The sequence below is a fragment of the Thalassophryne amazonica genome, chromosome 7 (assembly GCF_902500255.1).
Source record: "Thalassophryne amazonica chromosome 7, fThaAma1.1, whole genome shotgun sequence".
NCBI classification, from domain to species: Eukaryota; Metazoa; Chordata; class Actinopteri; order Batrachoidiformes; family Batrachoididae; genus Thalassophryne; species Thalassophryne amazonica.
The window spans coordinates 75,206,852-75,223,728 of NC_047109.1; the positions used below are offsets into that span (position 1 = coordinate 75,206,852).

A 16,877-nucleotide genomic window follows, 5' to 3' on the forward strand; every position below is an offset into this window, starting at 1 on the left:
CTGCTGCTCTGAGGGTTAGTAAGGTTAGACCTTACTTGTGTGGAAGCACCTTGAGGCAACTCTTGTGATTTGGCGCCTATATACAGTAGTGTTCAGAATAATAGTATTGCTATGTGACTAAAAGATTAATCCAGGTTTTGAGTATATTTCTTATTGTTACATGGGAAACAAGGTACCAGTAGATTCTCACAAATCCCAACAAGACCAAGCATTCATGATATGCACACTCTTAAGGCTATGAAATTGGGCTATTAGTAAAAAAAAAAAGTAGAAAAGGGGGTGTTCACAATAATAGTAGCATCTGCTGTTGACGCTACAAACTCAAAACTATTATGTTCAAACTGCCTTTTTAGCAATCCTGTGAATCACTAAACTAGTATTTAGTTGTACAACCACAGTTTTTCATGATTTCTTCACATCTGCAGGCTTAATTTGTTGGATTGGAACCAAGATTTTGCTGGTTTACTAAGTGTGCTTGGGGTCATTATCTTGTTAAACACCCATTTCAGGGGCAGTGGTCCTCTTCAGTATAGGCAACATGACCTCTTCAAGTATTTGACATATCCAAACTGATCCATGATACCTGGTATGTGATATATAGGCCCAACACCATAGTAGGAGAAACACGCCCATATCATGATGCTTGCACCACCATGCTTCACTGTCTTCACTGTGAACTGTGGCTTGAATTCAGAGCTTGGGGGGCATCTCACAAACTGTCTGTGGCCCTTGGACCCAAAAAGAACAGTTTTACGCTCATCAGTCCACAAAATATTCCTCCATTTCCCTTTAGGCCAGTTGATGTGTTCTTTGGCAAATTGTAAGCTCTTCTGCACATGTCTTTTATTTAACAGAGGGACTTTGCAGGGGATTCTTGCAAATAAATTAGCTTCACACAGGCATCTTCTAAATGTCACAGCACTTACAGGTAACTCCAGACTGTCTTTGATCATCCTGGAGCTGATCAATGGGTGAGCCTTTGCCATTCTGGTTATTCTTCTATCCATTTTGATTGTTGTTTTCCGTTTTCTTCCACGCGTCTCTGGTTTTTTTGTCCATTTTAAACAATGGAGATCATTGTAGATGAACAGCCTATAATTTTTTGCACCTGCGTATAAGTTTTCCCCTCTCCAATCAACTTTTTAATCAAACTACGCTGTTCTTCTGAACAATGTCTTGAACGTCCCATTTTCCTCAGGCTTTCAAAGAGAAAAGCATGTTCAACAGGTACTGGCTTCATCCTTAAATAGGGGACACCTGATTCACACCTGTTTGTTCCACAAAATTGACGAACTCACTGACCGAGTGCCACACTACTATTATTGTGAACACCCCCTTTTCTACTTTTTTTTTTTTAACTAATAGCCCAATTTCATAGCCTTAAGAGTGTGCATATCATGAATAGGGCTGTCACGATTAGGAATTTCTGGAGACGATTAATTGTCACTGGTACCTTGTTTCCCATGTAACAATAAGAAATATACTCAAAACCTGGATTAATCTTTTTAGTCACATAGCACTACTATTATTCTGAACACTACTGTAAATGAAAATAAACTGAAAGGGAACGCAATATGGCTGTAAGTCATTAATCAGACTATGTTCTGGAACATGTACACAGACAATGGATTTGAATAAGCTTTACACAACTCACCGAAACACCTAAAAAAAGAAAAAAAAATAGTCACTGGTTTTCTAATTTTATCATCACCATGTCCCCCATGCCGCACCCTTCAACTAAACCTCTCAAGGACTTACTATCTATTGGTCATCCCAGCCAATCAATCAATCCATTATAACAACATAAAAATCATCTCCTTAGCTCTCACCCCTACCAAGGTTGCAAGAAACCTTGGTGCCATGATTGATGACAACTATCCTTTTCCAAACACACTGTGTCTATCTAGTGGCACAAATCAAATTCAAATCACGAATGCTGCCTTACAGAGTGATGAGTGGGTACTCACTCAGTTACTAGAACTTAAATCATACAGGCTGATACTATGTTTTGGTCACTACATTCACCACAAGAACACAGTCTGGCACTGCTATCCCTTCACACAATACAGTCTCGATCCACTTGAAAGACTATGATGGTAGACCAACAGAGTTGGGGCATCCACCTCTGGGGCAATCCCATTTCTCATTTTTACCCCTTAACCTACCACTACCTCCTGAAACAGAATGGCAAAGGGTTGGGCTAGGTGAAGAAATGAGACAGTACTACTATTTTGTTATACCTCATCATACATCACTTGTAGCTACTACGCTGCTAGAAGCAACAACAGTTTACATCCAAGATGTCATCGGCAGCTGTGGTTATGTCAATAACATAGGCTAATGGCATATTTTTGCGTTTTTTTCTGCATGCCATCTTAATAATTATTAGTAACGCATTGCATTAATTTCTTCATATATCTATCTTCAAGATCCCCCTGAAGACACATCTTTCGCGAGAGCACCTACTCTTCTTACCACCTAACACCTTCACTGCCCACTTTACTCTTGTACTCTTTGATTAGATATAGTACTCTGTACTTAGCGCTTACTCTAACGTCTTTCACTTTACTTGAGCTTAACTGTTTGTTCTGCACATGTAACTCACTTTGGGGGAAAAAAGAATGTAGTACCTTGGGGTTGAATGGCCCCCTGTTCTCCATCTCAGAAAGCAAGCCAGTTAGTGTATCAAGCTGTTTATCGAAGCTCGTCTGCTTCGCCATCACCCTCTATTAGAATAAAAATACAAAGTGTACAGATTTTTTTTTTTAAATTACGAAAGACACAAATTAGTTAATAAGAGTACACAGGTGAGCAGGAACCCACACAAACACAGGGAGAACATGCAAAGTTTACAAAGAAATGACCAGAGAGTAAGAGACCCCAGGACCTTCCTGCTGTGAGGCGACTGTGCTAATCACTAAGCCACGTGCTGTGTATATTTTATATCTATATCATACACATAGGAGTTAGATACGTTGGATAATTTAATACCATATGCACAAAGCTCTTAGAAATCCTGAATGAAACGACTACACACAGAACCACAAAACTAGGCAAATTGAAAGTGAAATAAAGTGAAAAGTGGGTTTCAGCTCACCTGCTGGTTCCCTGCAGCACTGGGAATACTGGTACCAGAAGCAGGTAGAGGTGGAGGAGGTGGGGGTGAAGGGGGAGAGGGGTAAGTGGGCAGACAGACATTTCCCTCAGGGGACCTGGGAGTGACAGGTCCTCCGCCACTGGAGGTGGAGCAGGGAAGGCAGGAGGTGACACATCAGAGCCAGAGAGCACAATGTGGCATTCAGGGGGAGGAGCTGGCAACTCATCATCCACTGGAGGAGGCGGCGGAGGAGGGGGTGGGAAGTCTGGGGGGAAAAAAAAAAAGAAGAGGATAAATCATTTGAAAACTACTTTTTAAAATGCTCGTGTTATGGCACACAGCTTAACTGCTTAGCTGGTCATAGCTACAGTTGTAGTTACATATGGAAAGCTAATGAGATATTGTACTAATTGATTTTAGCAGTATACTTTTTCAGATAAGAAAATAATATAATGTGCTGCATTTGCAATATCAAGATGTGTCCATGTTTGTAAGCAAGGAGGACATTACAGAAAAAGCTAATGTGATCTGTGGTTCCTTTTTTTGGGGGGGGGGGGGGGTGTATTTTAATTTTAGTTAGTCCAAGATGTGCAAGAAAATGGTCAAAAGTAACAGGGATCGCCAAACCACCCTCCTTAACTCAGGGGTGTTCAGCGAATAAAGACCTCATAGGTACCAGGCTTTGTTACTCAGGCTCAGGTAAAACAGGGACAGATGTGTTCTCCAGGAGCAGGGTTGGACATTCATGAAACAATGCAAATACCATCAGAGAGTGAAGGAGGTGGTGGGGGCAAATCTCCAACTCGACCAATAACAGCTGTGCTGGCCGGTGTTGGAGTTGGAGAGGGAGCTGTGGGAGGCGTTTGACTTTTGGGCCGTGGAGGTGCCACAGAGGCAAACTTCTTTGGCTGGTTGTAGAAGGACGGGGTGGAGACTTTCAAGTTCAGAGAGGATGTCACCATGAAAGGCTTGTCGCTACCCGGATCATCCATTCTGTAAATTTATCTGCGGATGACATGAGAAGCATCATGGACAACAGTTACACATGGGACAGGCCAACATCAAGTCAAAGGTGACCTGCCATTTTAAAAGTGAAATCTGAGGTACAGTGTAGACATCAAACAATGAATCTGTTTCAAAAATAGTCACATCAGATATAAATCATCAGTCAGTAGTATGTTTGTTTTATTATAAATTGGCTTTGAGAAAGTAGGCAAATCAATTGGAGAACTGACCCCCCCCCCACACACACACACACACACATAAAGTCTTTCTTTTAACTTTCCAACACTGTAACAGAGCAGACTTTAAAAAGGGTCACAGTATTTGTAAAGTGCATTACTTCTTTCACCACCATTTGCCAAAACAGCTTATTATGCATATCAATATAATGTTTACTTAATAGCATTACTGTTTAGTGTGAAGTAGAGACAATGCCATGCTGACCCCTGCAGTCATGGTAATAACTATTAACAGCTTACTGTAGCTCACAGTCTGTTAACTGAATAAACCTCTTGAAAGAGAAGTACAATGTCTTCAACACCACTGTGGAAAATTTAATCACCAGAAATATGTGTTTGAGCTCACAAAAGGTCTGGATTTATTAGAGAAGAAACAGAGAAAACAACAAACATTAGGCACTCGGCTTATTCAGCGTTAGTGAATGCTATCAAATACATATAAGGTTTAGAAAAGCTTCTACAAATAGAATGAGGAAGAAGAAGAAAAACTGCGAGGATGGCCTTAAACAGACATGTATACATAACATCAGGTGAAAATGCCATCTGAGTTTTTAAAACCTGTGGCTGTGTGTAATGATAGAGACTGGCCAGTTTGTGGTCCCTCTCACAAACATAGTGAGAGGCTAAAGGAGGGTCAGTACAAACAGCTATAACTACTAAAAAAAAACAAAAAAAAAACAAAACACACAACTAAAATATGTATCTTTTACACGTTGGTGGCTAAATAAATATTAGTGTTATGTAAGCGACTCTGATGAAATATCCAAATGCATTTCCTGGAAGACCACTTACTATAAACATGAATGTTTTGCACCATGTTGTGGTGCTTCCTTTTATTTACCCCATTAGTGCAGAGGATAACTGAAAAACAACAACAAAAATCTTTCAAATGGTGATGCAAGCACCAAATTCGGCACAAATACACTTTAGGCATTACCCTTTTGAACAGGCAGAGTGTTCACTTCAATAGGCAGCCAGATAGTGGTCAAGAATTACACAGGGGTCAAAATTTTAAAAATGCTCCAATCACATTGAAAACTATACCATATTATTTGCCTGATCACAGAGATCCCAAAAAGGTATATTTTGAACAATCTGTGACTGAATGTTATTGAGTTATGGGGTAATAAGAGCAAGGATGGTGACAAAGGTCAATTTCGGTTTATACAAGGGTCAAGAGTTAAAGTTGCTCTAATTTTGGAAAAAATTAATGCAAATTATTGGTTGAGTTAACGGAGTTTTAAAAAGGAATATTATGCATCATGTGTCATTTTTAGTTATCATGTTACAGGGTAACATATGTCACATGCCATAGAATCCCATGGACACAGACATCGTTGAACCTTTACTTTGAAGACCAAGCACTCAACACAGTCAAAACTACTCCATTTATTATAACTGTATTAATCCCCTGTGTGGTTGACGGCTGGATCACATCAGCAGGCAGAAAATGCCGAGAACAGACTCTGGTGTTGTTACTACAAAATGATCCCCCCGAATATTTATAACCTATTTCCTTTGCTGCTCAGCATCTTGCAGGAAAGAGAGAGAGAGGAAAAAAAAAAAACTCCAAATGGAGTTACACCGCGCAGAAGCTGTACATTTGGGTACACAGCAGTGACAGCTCGATGTGCTATCCTCTCTCCTCTGGAAAGAAACAGTGTTTTTTGATGTCATGACGGACACACACAACCACAAAAATGTGAACAATAAGAACAACAACAACAACAAAAAATACTAGAAACGTAAAGTGATAAAAGTTTTCAGATATCAAACACTTGCATCCGCCAGTGAATGACAACAATCAGAGATTTTAACAGAAATACGTCACACCACTCCGTGCATATAGTCCATTGATCCCCACCTGGCTGCTTATTGAAAATTCAAGTGGACCCTCTGCTTTTTCAAAAGAGTAATGTCTAAGGAGTATTTGTGCCAAATTTGGTGCTTGCATCACCATGTGAAGGATTCAACTGTAAATATTCCCTTATCTGCTGCACTATATGGTTTTGAGACTTGGACACTAATGCTTGGTTCACACGGCAAAATAATTATGCCGATTTCTGACTCAATCTTCCCCTTCCAACAAGCTTAAGGAAGGAAGACTATTGTGATGGCGAGTCTGAGCTTCTCCAGTATGGCTCTCTCTGTCTCCTCCTCCTCCTTTCTGTGCAACTCCTTGGCACAGAGCCCAACTAAGCATACAATCACAAAGGTCTTCTGCTATGGATTCATCTGGGTGTTGAGGAGCAATCTGGAGCAATGTGAACGGTTCGGCAGCTGACGGTGGGATGAATATGGAGGGGTGTGTGGAGACAACTCGCCAAATTCACAACATTCCTGACAGATGTTGCATGCAATAACGTGCAACAGAGCAGGACAATATTCTTGACCGTGCGTAATGGTTCATAATAATTCGCCAGCGACACGTGCCATTAATTGTAATGCATGGTAACAGGTGCAACAGTTCCTGAGGACACCTGATGCCTCTGCCCCAAATGATCACATTCGTGATCAGTGGCCAAGAATGTATACTTCGTGGCATTTGTGACTTGTCATTGTTATGTGTAAATGCAGCATAGTGAAGTTTCACAAGCACACTTAAGCAGTAATGGTTAAAATTTAGACCAACTTGTTGTTTTCAACACCGAGCAGAGCTTCATTTTAGCTTTCCTTTACAAAAACAGCATCTAACACAAATCCTACATGCTCTGAACAAACGTGGCTTCCTTATGACACCAACTATAACTATCAATCACAAATATTTCACTGATCAATATAAACTTTTTGATCCATTGGTTGCAGAGGTTTAACAGAAAATATACTGAGAGACAGACAAGACCCAGCTTCTCTGGCATGCAGTGTTTATAATAATAAAAAAAAAAAACCCACATACACAAAACGTCACCACCACCACAAACTGGGCCTAGCCAACATTATAGGCCTGAAACAAGAAAACAGCATAAGCAAATAGTTATTCCTGTTTCCATGTTTCCTCATTCCACTTTTCTGGGACACAGGCAAAGATTCAAGTTCTAACAAGACAAAAAACTGTTACACCTCATGTTACACTTGTAATGAGAATCAGTGCTGCTGTGCAACAAAATAAGAACCTAATCTGCATGGTGACATTCCACGTCCCAACAGCCAGGGGCTGTGAGAATGGACCGGGCCGCCGGGCCAACCGCCCTCGACCGCCACCCAATCCTCTCTGCACCCGACCCCCATGGCCCCCTCTGCAGGTGGTGAACCCACAGGAGGGCAGGCCCACGTCGCTCTTTCGGGCTGAGCCCGGCCGGGCCCCATGGGCTAGAGCCCGGCCGGGCCCCATGGGCTAAGGCCCGGCCGGGCCCCATGGGCTAAGGCCCGGCCGGGCCCCATGGGCTAAGGCCCGGCCGGGCCCCATGGGCTAAGGCCCGACCACCAGGTGCTCGCGCGCGAGCCCCAACCCCAGGCCTGGCTCCAGGTGGGGCCCCGGCTCCGCCATACCGGGCGACGTCTCGGTCCTTGATCTTTTACTGGTCATGGAGGTTCTGAACTGCCCTTAGTCTGACCCGTCACCTAGGACCTGTTTGCCTTGGGAGACCCTACAAGGGGCACAAAGCCCCCAACAACATAGCTCCTAGGATCATCCGGGTACGCAAACTCCCCCACCACGATAAGGTCGCAGCTAAAGGGGGAGTTTATATTTGTAGCCAAATACAGTAACACCCTCTCTTTCACACACACACACACACACACACACACACACTATATAAATAAAAAAAAAAAAAAAAAAAAAAAAAACAGATGACCAGAATTAATGCGTTTAACAATCACAGCATAGCACCGCCATAAGATGTTCAGTCGGCCCTTTTGTTAGGCTACATAAGAGCATGTCTAATGTAGTTGAACCAGTGAAATGTTTTAAAAGTCACAGTTTGATGAAGCCATTGAAGTTTGATTAACTTGCTTAAGTTGTTTTGTGTTTAAAGCTCTAAATACACCACAGTGCTTTGAATTATAGGCTATCATACCTTAATATCTAAGGTTATCAACAGATAACTATGTATGGTAGGTTAATTACTCCACAGTCTGCTTCTTGTTTTTAATTTAGCCAGTGAAATGTTTTGAGACAAAAATCTTCAAAACACACTAACATTCCAAAGAGTGCTTTGTGCCAATTGTTGATTTGAATTCTGTGATCTGTAAACCCCTGGTCCCACTGAATAACAAACAGTGAATAATGAGCCACGCAGTATGTTTTTTGGTACGAGAGGAGGTATACAATGATCATGGGAGAATAGTGGCTCTGAGATGTTCTTAGAGGCAATATATTAGGTTAAAGAGGCTCATCTCTGAGCGTGGTGCTAATTTCAAGAAGTTCAAAATTTAGCAACAACAGCGTGAGGCAGTTTGTGTACGGGTTACTACAAGGCCTAACAAGGATTTTAGAGGCAGTGTGTGGCGAGGACGAGGCTGTTAAAAGCCCATTATCTGAGCAGCTGGCAGCTACAAGGGACCGGAGAGGCTATTTTTGGACAGGCTCAGCCCTCTTGCGCACACAATTCCAACAGCGCCAGACGCTGTATATAAAAAAAAATTGTTTTGTAGCAGATTAAGCATTTTCTGTCAGAGCTTGGATGTTGAAAACTCCTAAATCACTTCTGGAATTGCAGAGGACTGTTTCATCTGGGCCTTTAGTCCCTCTCTCTCTGATATTTCCTCTCGCACTGATGTGGAGAAGAGATTTGGTAAAACAGTTGCATGTTCAATCTTTCTATATAATCAGCTGTAAAAGTATGTCTATGATAGATTTAATGTCTTGTTAATTGATCAGGAGCTCCGCTGTGTGTGCTCACTGACACAATGACTTGCGCTCAAAACGAGCATTTAGGCAGAATGCCAGCTTGCAAAAGAGTGATTTTGCAGTCAATAACGGTCAAACACAAAGTCAAAAGTTGGATCACAGTGTGAAAATGACTGTTTAAAGTTACTGAAGAAATAAAGGCAGCAAAGCAGCAGATGGAAAGGAAGTCAGTGAGAAGGAACACAGAATAGCAGCATGCGCGAAAGAGCAATTTTGCAGACATTAAGAGACAAACACAAAGTAAGAGTTGGATCACGGTGTCAAATGTGTGTTTAAAGCCATGGAAGAAATAAAGCCAGCGAGAAGGAGCGCAGACGCGGCTGTCCAGGAATGCAGAATGGCAGCTCGCGCAAAAGAGCGATTTTGCAGACATTAACAGACGAACACAAAGTTAAAAGTTGGATCACGGTGTCAAAAGAAAGACTGCGAGAGGAAGCGCAGAGGCGACTATCCAGGAACCCGTGGTTCGGTTCTAGCTGGTCTTGTGCATTTAATGACTCTGGAACACAGGTGAACAACAGCCTGACACACAGCGCACACCGGCCGGACTGTGCAGGAGCGACTATTTTTGGACTGTGTTTAAAAAAATGTGACAACATCTTGAATGGACGCTGTGAATTTAAAACACACACTTTAAAAGGGACCAAGTGTGGGGGGGCGTCATCATTTTGGGTTACAGCTGTTTTTGTTTTTCCCCCCACTTTCATCCCTGAATATGTCAATCGTGAGTCACTTTTGTGCAGATTAAAGTCACTAACTGGGACTCCTGTCTTGTTGCAAGAAAGAAACGAGTATCGTCGTCCGTTCTGTTTCACAGCTCCAAACGCTGTGCGGCTCTCTGCCGAGTCAAGTTAGAATGATAGAATCCAGTCAGAATTAATAACTTCAAAGTGAAACCCCGTTTAAATCAACTGACACCTCTTTCCAAACGTCACAATACAAACAAACTGCAATCGATCAAAACCTTTTTTCCTCCCAAAACAAGACGTCCTGCGTCGACGTGCAGCAGCCGGCTGAGCTCAGCTCAGAGGTATGGAGAGACATTCATGCCAAAATGTCTGAAAAGAAATGCTTATGAGAAAAACTACAGATTTTGTTTATGTCCAAAGATCAAGGATCCAGTGACCAATTTAAAATGTTGTTGACATAGAAAACCTGTAAAGCCTACTTTTAGTACACAGAAAATTCACAAGAGGTATTGATAAGGAATCGGATAGATAAGTGGAATCGATAATGGCATCAATGGATAAAATCTTATCAATACCCATCCCTATGTGAGGTACAGAAAGGCACCTTAATTGCAGATACGTGATAGCTTAAAACATGGATCATTCTTTGAATAATCACCGACACACCCATGCGTGGCTCATTCATGGCTTATTATTCAGTGGGACTGAGGTTTAAGTAAGTCCCTTCGGCTGCTCCCTTGTTTTCACTCTGGGTCACCACAGCAGATCCAAGGTGGAGCTGCATGTTGATGTGGCAATTTTATGCGGGATGCCCTTCCTGAAGCAGCTCAACGATCTGTTAACAACTGCAAAAGCACAGATTAAATAAAGCAAAAGTAGGTGGATGCTGGACTTGGAACACAAAGGCTGCGGTGGTCGTCGGCATACCAATATTTTTTTCTGAATATTACTGCCAGAGTGACGGCGGGCGAGTGAAACTCCTGTGCTTGGCATGAGTGATTTCTCTAGCATCCAATAAAATTCTATCAAAAAATGATGCCAATTGGTCAGGGATGCACAGAGCTGCATCCGTAATGGAATGTTGATGCTTAAATTAAAACTTACTCAGCCTCAGGTCACACCTTCCATAGACTCTCATAACCGGCAACCCAGCAAGAAATGGCGCTTTACTGTCACTAACTGAAATTAAATGCAAACACTGAAATTAATTGTTGGAACACATTTAAACTCAAAGACACCAACAGGCACGCGCATACTCTGACTAAACCATAATTATATTTTGATAAGTTTTCTTTCTCAATATTTTGAGGGGGCGGTGCCCTCACATATTCTACTGAACAGCCGGGGTATCTGTTAAAACTCCTCAGAAACTCATGTGTCACACCACACATCTGGCTGCTAAAGGAAACTTGTCATTTAAAGTAAAAAAAAAAGAAAAAGAAAAACCCTGACTCAATGTGGTTCACATGATGGTTTGTGGGACAGCAAGTCTGCTGTTGTGCAGCAAATAAATGAGTGTTACTAACTGGGCCCAGTCTCCTTTTGTGTGGACATGCTTTATCAAGGTGTGTGGATTTGAACTTTGAAAAAAAAAAGTGGACATACATGCACCTTGAGATCTGTCAGTGGTCACTGACAAGATACTCCCTGAAACCCAAAAGTGGGGTTCAGGGAGTAATCAAAAAGCTACTCAGAAGCAACATTGCTATTACAACCCCTGGCAAAAATTATGGAATCACCGGCCTCAGAGGATGTTACTTTTTTAGACCAAGCAGAGGAAAAAAAAATATGGAATCACTCAATTCTGAGGAAAAAAATTATGGAATCACCCTGTAAATTTTCATCCCCCAAATTAACACCTGCATCAAATCAGATCTGCTCATTGACCCTATGCCATGACATTGACCCTATGTGTCTTTTTGCAAGGAATGTTTTTGCAGTTTTTGCTCTATGGTAAGATGCATCATCATCTTGAAAAATGATTTCATCATCCCCAAACATCCTTTCAATTTTGACTGTGGAAATTTATATGTTCTCTTCAGGCAGTCATCTTTATAAATCTCATTGGAACGGCACCAAACAAAAGTTCCAGCATCATCACCTTGCCCAATGCAGATTCGAGATTCATCACTGAATATGACTTTCATCCAGTCATCCACAGTCCACGATTGCTTTTCCTTAGCCCATTGTAACCTTGTTTTTTTCTGTTTAGGTGTTAATGATGGCTTTCGTTTAGTTTTTCTGTATGTAAATCCCATTTCCTTTAGGCGGTTTCTTACAGTTCGGTCACAGACGTTTTTCTGTATGTAAATCCCATTTCCTTTAGGCGGTTTCTTACAGTTCGGTCACAGACGTTGACTCCAGTTTCCTCCCATTCGTTCCTCATTTGTTTTGTTGTACATTTTTTTATTTTTGAGACATATTGCTTTAAGTTTTCTGTCTTGACGCTTTGATGTCTTCCTTGGTCTACCAGTATGTTTGCCTTTAACAACCTTCCCATGTTGTTTGTATTTGGTCCAGAGTTTAGACACAGCTGACTGAACAACCAACATCTTTTGCAACATTGCGTGATGATTTACTCTCTTTTAAGAGTTTGATAATCCTCTCCTTTGTTTCAATTGACATCTCTCGTGTTGGAGCCATGATTCATGTCAGTCCACTTTGTGCAACAGCTGTCCAACGTGTGATCACTCCTTTTTAGATGCAGACTAACGAGCAGATCTGATATGATGCAGGTGTTAGTTTTGGGGATGAAAATTTACAGGGTGATTCCATAATTTTTTCCTCAGAATTGAGTGATTCCATATTTTTTTCCTCTGCTTGGTCTAAAAAAGTACCCGTTACTGACTGCCACAATCTTTTTTTCTTGATTTCTTATAGTGTTTCTTAAAGCCAGAAAGTTGCCATTTGAAATGACTTTAGTTTTGTGTCATGTCTGTGATCTGCTTTTTTTCTACAAAATTAAAAAACTGAATGAACATCCTCCGAGGCCGGTGATTCCATAATTTTTGCCAGGGGTTGTACAGAGCTGTGTGTGTTTGTCATAATAATGACCTTTTTTCTTATACTGGCAAGCATCATAACTACTTATATTACCTTTCCCTATATTGTACTTGGAAATGTTACACATGCATGTAGTTTTTCTGCTACTGGATTTCTAATATTGATATTCCATTTCTCTGTAATTGTGAAACTATTCTACATGTTAGAATTTTTTTGATCTGATGCCAGAGTCCCAGGACAGACCGTGTTATACACTGTGAACAATGAGAAGTGTTCAGACTCCGGGTTATAAAAACAAAACTAAAAATTTAATTGAAAGTGCAAAAGCGTCAGAGTAGATGAAAATTCTTCTTGCCAACTCCCTACAGGAATGTTATTTTTGATTAACTGATTTTCTGCACAGATGGCAAAAACATGGAAAAAAGAAAGATGTAAAACAAACACGATTAGCATAATATTAGCGTAATAAAAATTAACATTACTTAGGCCACTACGGAAGTGTACTTCAAGGTGAAAACAATTCATGAACCAGAATGGGTTTTTAAGAAAAAGCACAACTGCTTTTTAAGTATGAATGTCAACAGTGCGTTATTAGCATAACGCATCTTTGGGGCAGCATACTCGGCAAGGTTGCTTATAGACTGTGATTCGGTCTATTCATTACTATAATGCATCTGGTCTTTGATATGCAACAATATTTAAATACAGCAACAATGAAACCTGTGGTCAAAGATCATCTGTTACTTGTATGATGCTAGAGATTTAATGTTGAGGGATTACCAACTCAATCCCAACTCTCCTGCTGTACATCTGTCCTGAAACCTGATCCCTGAAATGTGAGACCCTCAGCTGAGGAGCACACATGGTGCCAACAATGAAATCTCATTTACTTTTCTTTCCTTCATTAACTTCGTACTTCACACACAACTCTCATATTTTCCTCTTACATTAATTGAAATAGTCATGTTGTACTGAGTCAATAAAATGGCAAAAGTATCCTCTCCATGCGGGTCTTCCTGGTCAGTTTCAGTAATCTCTTCTTAAGAAACCTGGTGTGGAACCTGGGAATCTGGCAAATACTAGACCCCTTTCCAACCTGACTTTTTTTTTTTTTTTTTTTTTTAAATCAAAAATTATAGTCTGTAGTGTCAAAACAGTTCCTTAACCATCTGACAATGATTTGTTTGAACAAATGCATTTCTGAAAGTGGTGAATGATCTTATTGATACAAAAAAGAATTTGCTGCTTTTAAGCACAGTGTCACTCAGAGGTCAGTGTTTGGCCCATTGTTATTTTCCCTGTATTTAACAGTTAGGAAAGATTATTGATAGCTACAGGGTTAATTTTATTGCTATACTGATAAACTGCAATTGCTCACACCAATGCTTACAGAAAGTGTGTTTAATGTTGCTAATGTGGCCAAGTAAAAGGCATGTGTGGCTGCAGTGAGGAAATTGATACAGAACATTGACTGATAAAAATACACGATGGATAACTGTATTCTATCTAGGGCTGCAGCTATTGATTATTTTAGTAATCGAGTATTCTATCGATTAAAAAGTACTTACGCGTTTTTAAACAACATCAGTAGTCCAGGGCTCTCCCTAAGCAATGGCACAATGTCACTGCGCCAAAGTGATGGCATTTTGCTGAAACGGTGATGGGATGTGGCTTTCTGTTTTGTTGTCTCCAACTTAACCATTTTTAAGTTTTGTTTTTTTGTTTTCAGCAGTTACATTTCAGCTGGAGGTTGAACATGCAGCCTCGCAGTCAGTTTTTTTTATTTTATTATTTTATTTAAGTTACCGTGTTTGTGAAGTGTTGTGTGTTGCCCAAAAAAAAGCAAAAATTAAAAAGTCAAACACTCAGTGCAAGTCTGAGGGAAACACAGAAGAAAGAGTGGACTTGTCAATGTAGCCGGGGACAGCTGTGACTCGCCCGGTCTGAGAGCCCCTCACACTGGGCAGAGAGGCAGCAGCCGGCCACCGGGTCAATAGTCCTTCCCCACGTAGAGCAGACAGTGTGTTTTTTAAAAATAGACAAACACACTGCTTCACTTTAAATGCACAATAAGTCTATTGCAAATGATCAGCGTGGACCATCTTTCTCTAAAAAGGCTTTATTTTACTCTATGTGTCACGTTGGAAAGCGGTAGCCATCGTTGCTAATTTGATTAGCTGTTATGCTCCAGTCTTCTGTTTTTTTTTTCCTCTGCGGATGTTGCAGCGCCACACACAGGCTTGGCATATGTACTACAATGTTAAATGAAGCTTTGAGGCACAGAATTTGCCTCGAACATTTTTTTGTAATCGATTTATCCGAGTTACTCGACTAATCGTTTCAGCCCTAATTCTATCATTCGGTGGCTGTTTCATTTGATAGTGATACAGTTATGAAACCTGGTGGAATTTTGGTGGGAATTTTGTTCAGTGTCTGTCTTTTGATGCAAATATCGGAGGGGTGAAGGAGAGCAGAGAGGGATTCTAATACTTGTATTGTCTACTGTGTCGGTAGCATGCCCCAGGCAGAGGGTCACTCCTTTGAGTATGGTCTGCTTGAGGTTTCTTCCTCAAATCATCAAATAATTTGAACTGAATTAGATTGCTATGAATCCCAAATGGTTAATGAAAACTTTTTTGAAAACCCCTTGAATTAATGCAAAAGGTCTATGCTAAAAGAACATCTCGACTTCAACTGCACTGAAGCAGTATACAGATGCAAAATTCAAGTTGTACTTATTTGCAGAGATGGGAAACCCTAGCTTCAGTGAGTATAAGACCTATCATGTATTGCTTATACAACCCCTGGCAAAAATTATGGAATCACCAGCCTTGGAGGATGTTCATTCAGTTGTTTAATTTCGTAGAAAAAAAAGCAGATCACAGACATGACACAAAACTAAAGTTATTTCAAATGGCAACTTTCTGGCTTTAAGAAACACTATAAGAAATCAAGAAAAAAAAAATTGTGGCAGTCAGTAACGGTTACATTTTTAGACCAAGCAGATGGAAAAAAAAATATGGACTCACTCAATTCTGAGGAATAAATTATGGAATCACCCTGTAAATTTTCATCCCAAAAACTAACACCTGCATCAAATCAGATCTGCTCGTTAGTCTGCATCTAAAAAGGAGTGATCACACGTTGGAGAGCTGTTGCACCAAGTGATTTCTCTGATTAGCTTATCCAACTTCCTGAAGAGTTCTTAGAATTAGAATCAGCTGGGTTAGGGGTGGATGAACAAATATGTGGTCAGACCTGTACTCACTGAAGCCGTGATTCTCCACCTCTGATTCTTTGTAGACATCAAGCTGTCTTAGAATACCAAAAATTTAGCAGCTCTGTTAGACATGCATACGAGGTCTGTTAAAGTATCAGACCTTTTTATTTTTTTCAAAAACCTGATGGATTTGAATCACGTGTGATTGCATCAGCCAAGCTTGAACCTTCGTGCGCATGCGTGAGTTTTTTCACGCCTGTCGGTTTCATCATTCGCCTCTGAGCAGGCTTTGTGTGAGCAGTGGTCCACCCCTCTCGTCGGATTTTTATTGCGAATAAAATGTCTGAACGATTTGGACCTTTGCTGCATCAAATTTTTCCAGAAACTGTGAGAGACCTCCAGGTGGACACCATTCAGAAAATTCAGATAGCTTTCAGGGACGATTTTATGGGGATTACACATATTAAGGAGTGCTCCAGCCGGTTTAAAGACCGCCCACAGCTGCTGAGAGCGCAGCACACTCCGAGCGCCGATTGACAGGCTGAAACCCCGCTGAAACAACCAGATCATTTCCAACGTGAAGGCTTTGTTGATCCGGGACATCGTCAGACTTCCACAAAAAAGGCAGAAGACGTGGACATCAGCACTTTTTCGGCACATTCCACTGTTACAGGAGTTTTTGTCATGGAAAGAGGAGCGGAGGAATTCCGCGCGTCGCGGCGGAGCCGCATGGTGCAAAGCAACGCCGTGATGAAGCCTCACATGACATGTTGTAGCA

At 41.0% G+C, this 16,877-nt stretch overlaps 1 protein-coding gene across 1 annotated transcript in view; it reads right to left on the minus strand.

The window, feature by feature from the left end:
- The window catches only part of zyx (zyxin), a 43,675-nt gene that overhangs the window by 14,600 nt on the left and 12,198 nt on the right, over positions 1–16,877 (minus strand). Inside the window, 4 exon segments of the mRNA XM_034174535.1 lie at positions 2,631–2,726; positions 3,098–3,192; positions 3,195–3,362; positions 3,861–4,102. Of these exon segments, the coding sequence (XP_034030426.1) occupies positions 2,631–2,726; positions 3,098–3,192; positions 3,195–3,362; positions 3,861–4,089 (588 nt within the window). The 5' untranslated portion in view covers positions 4,090–4,102.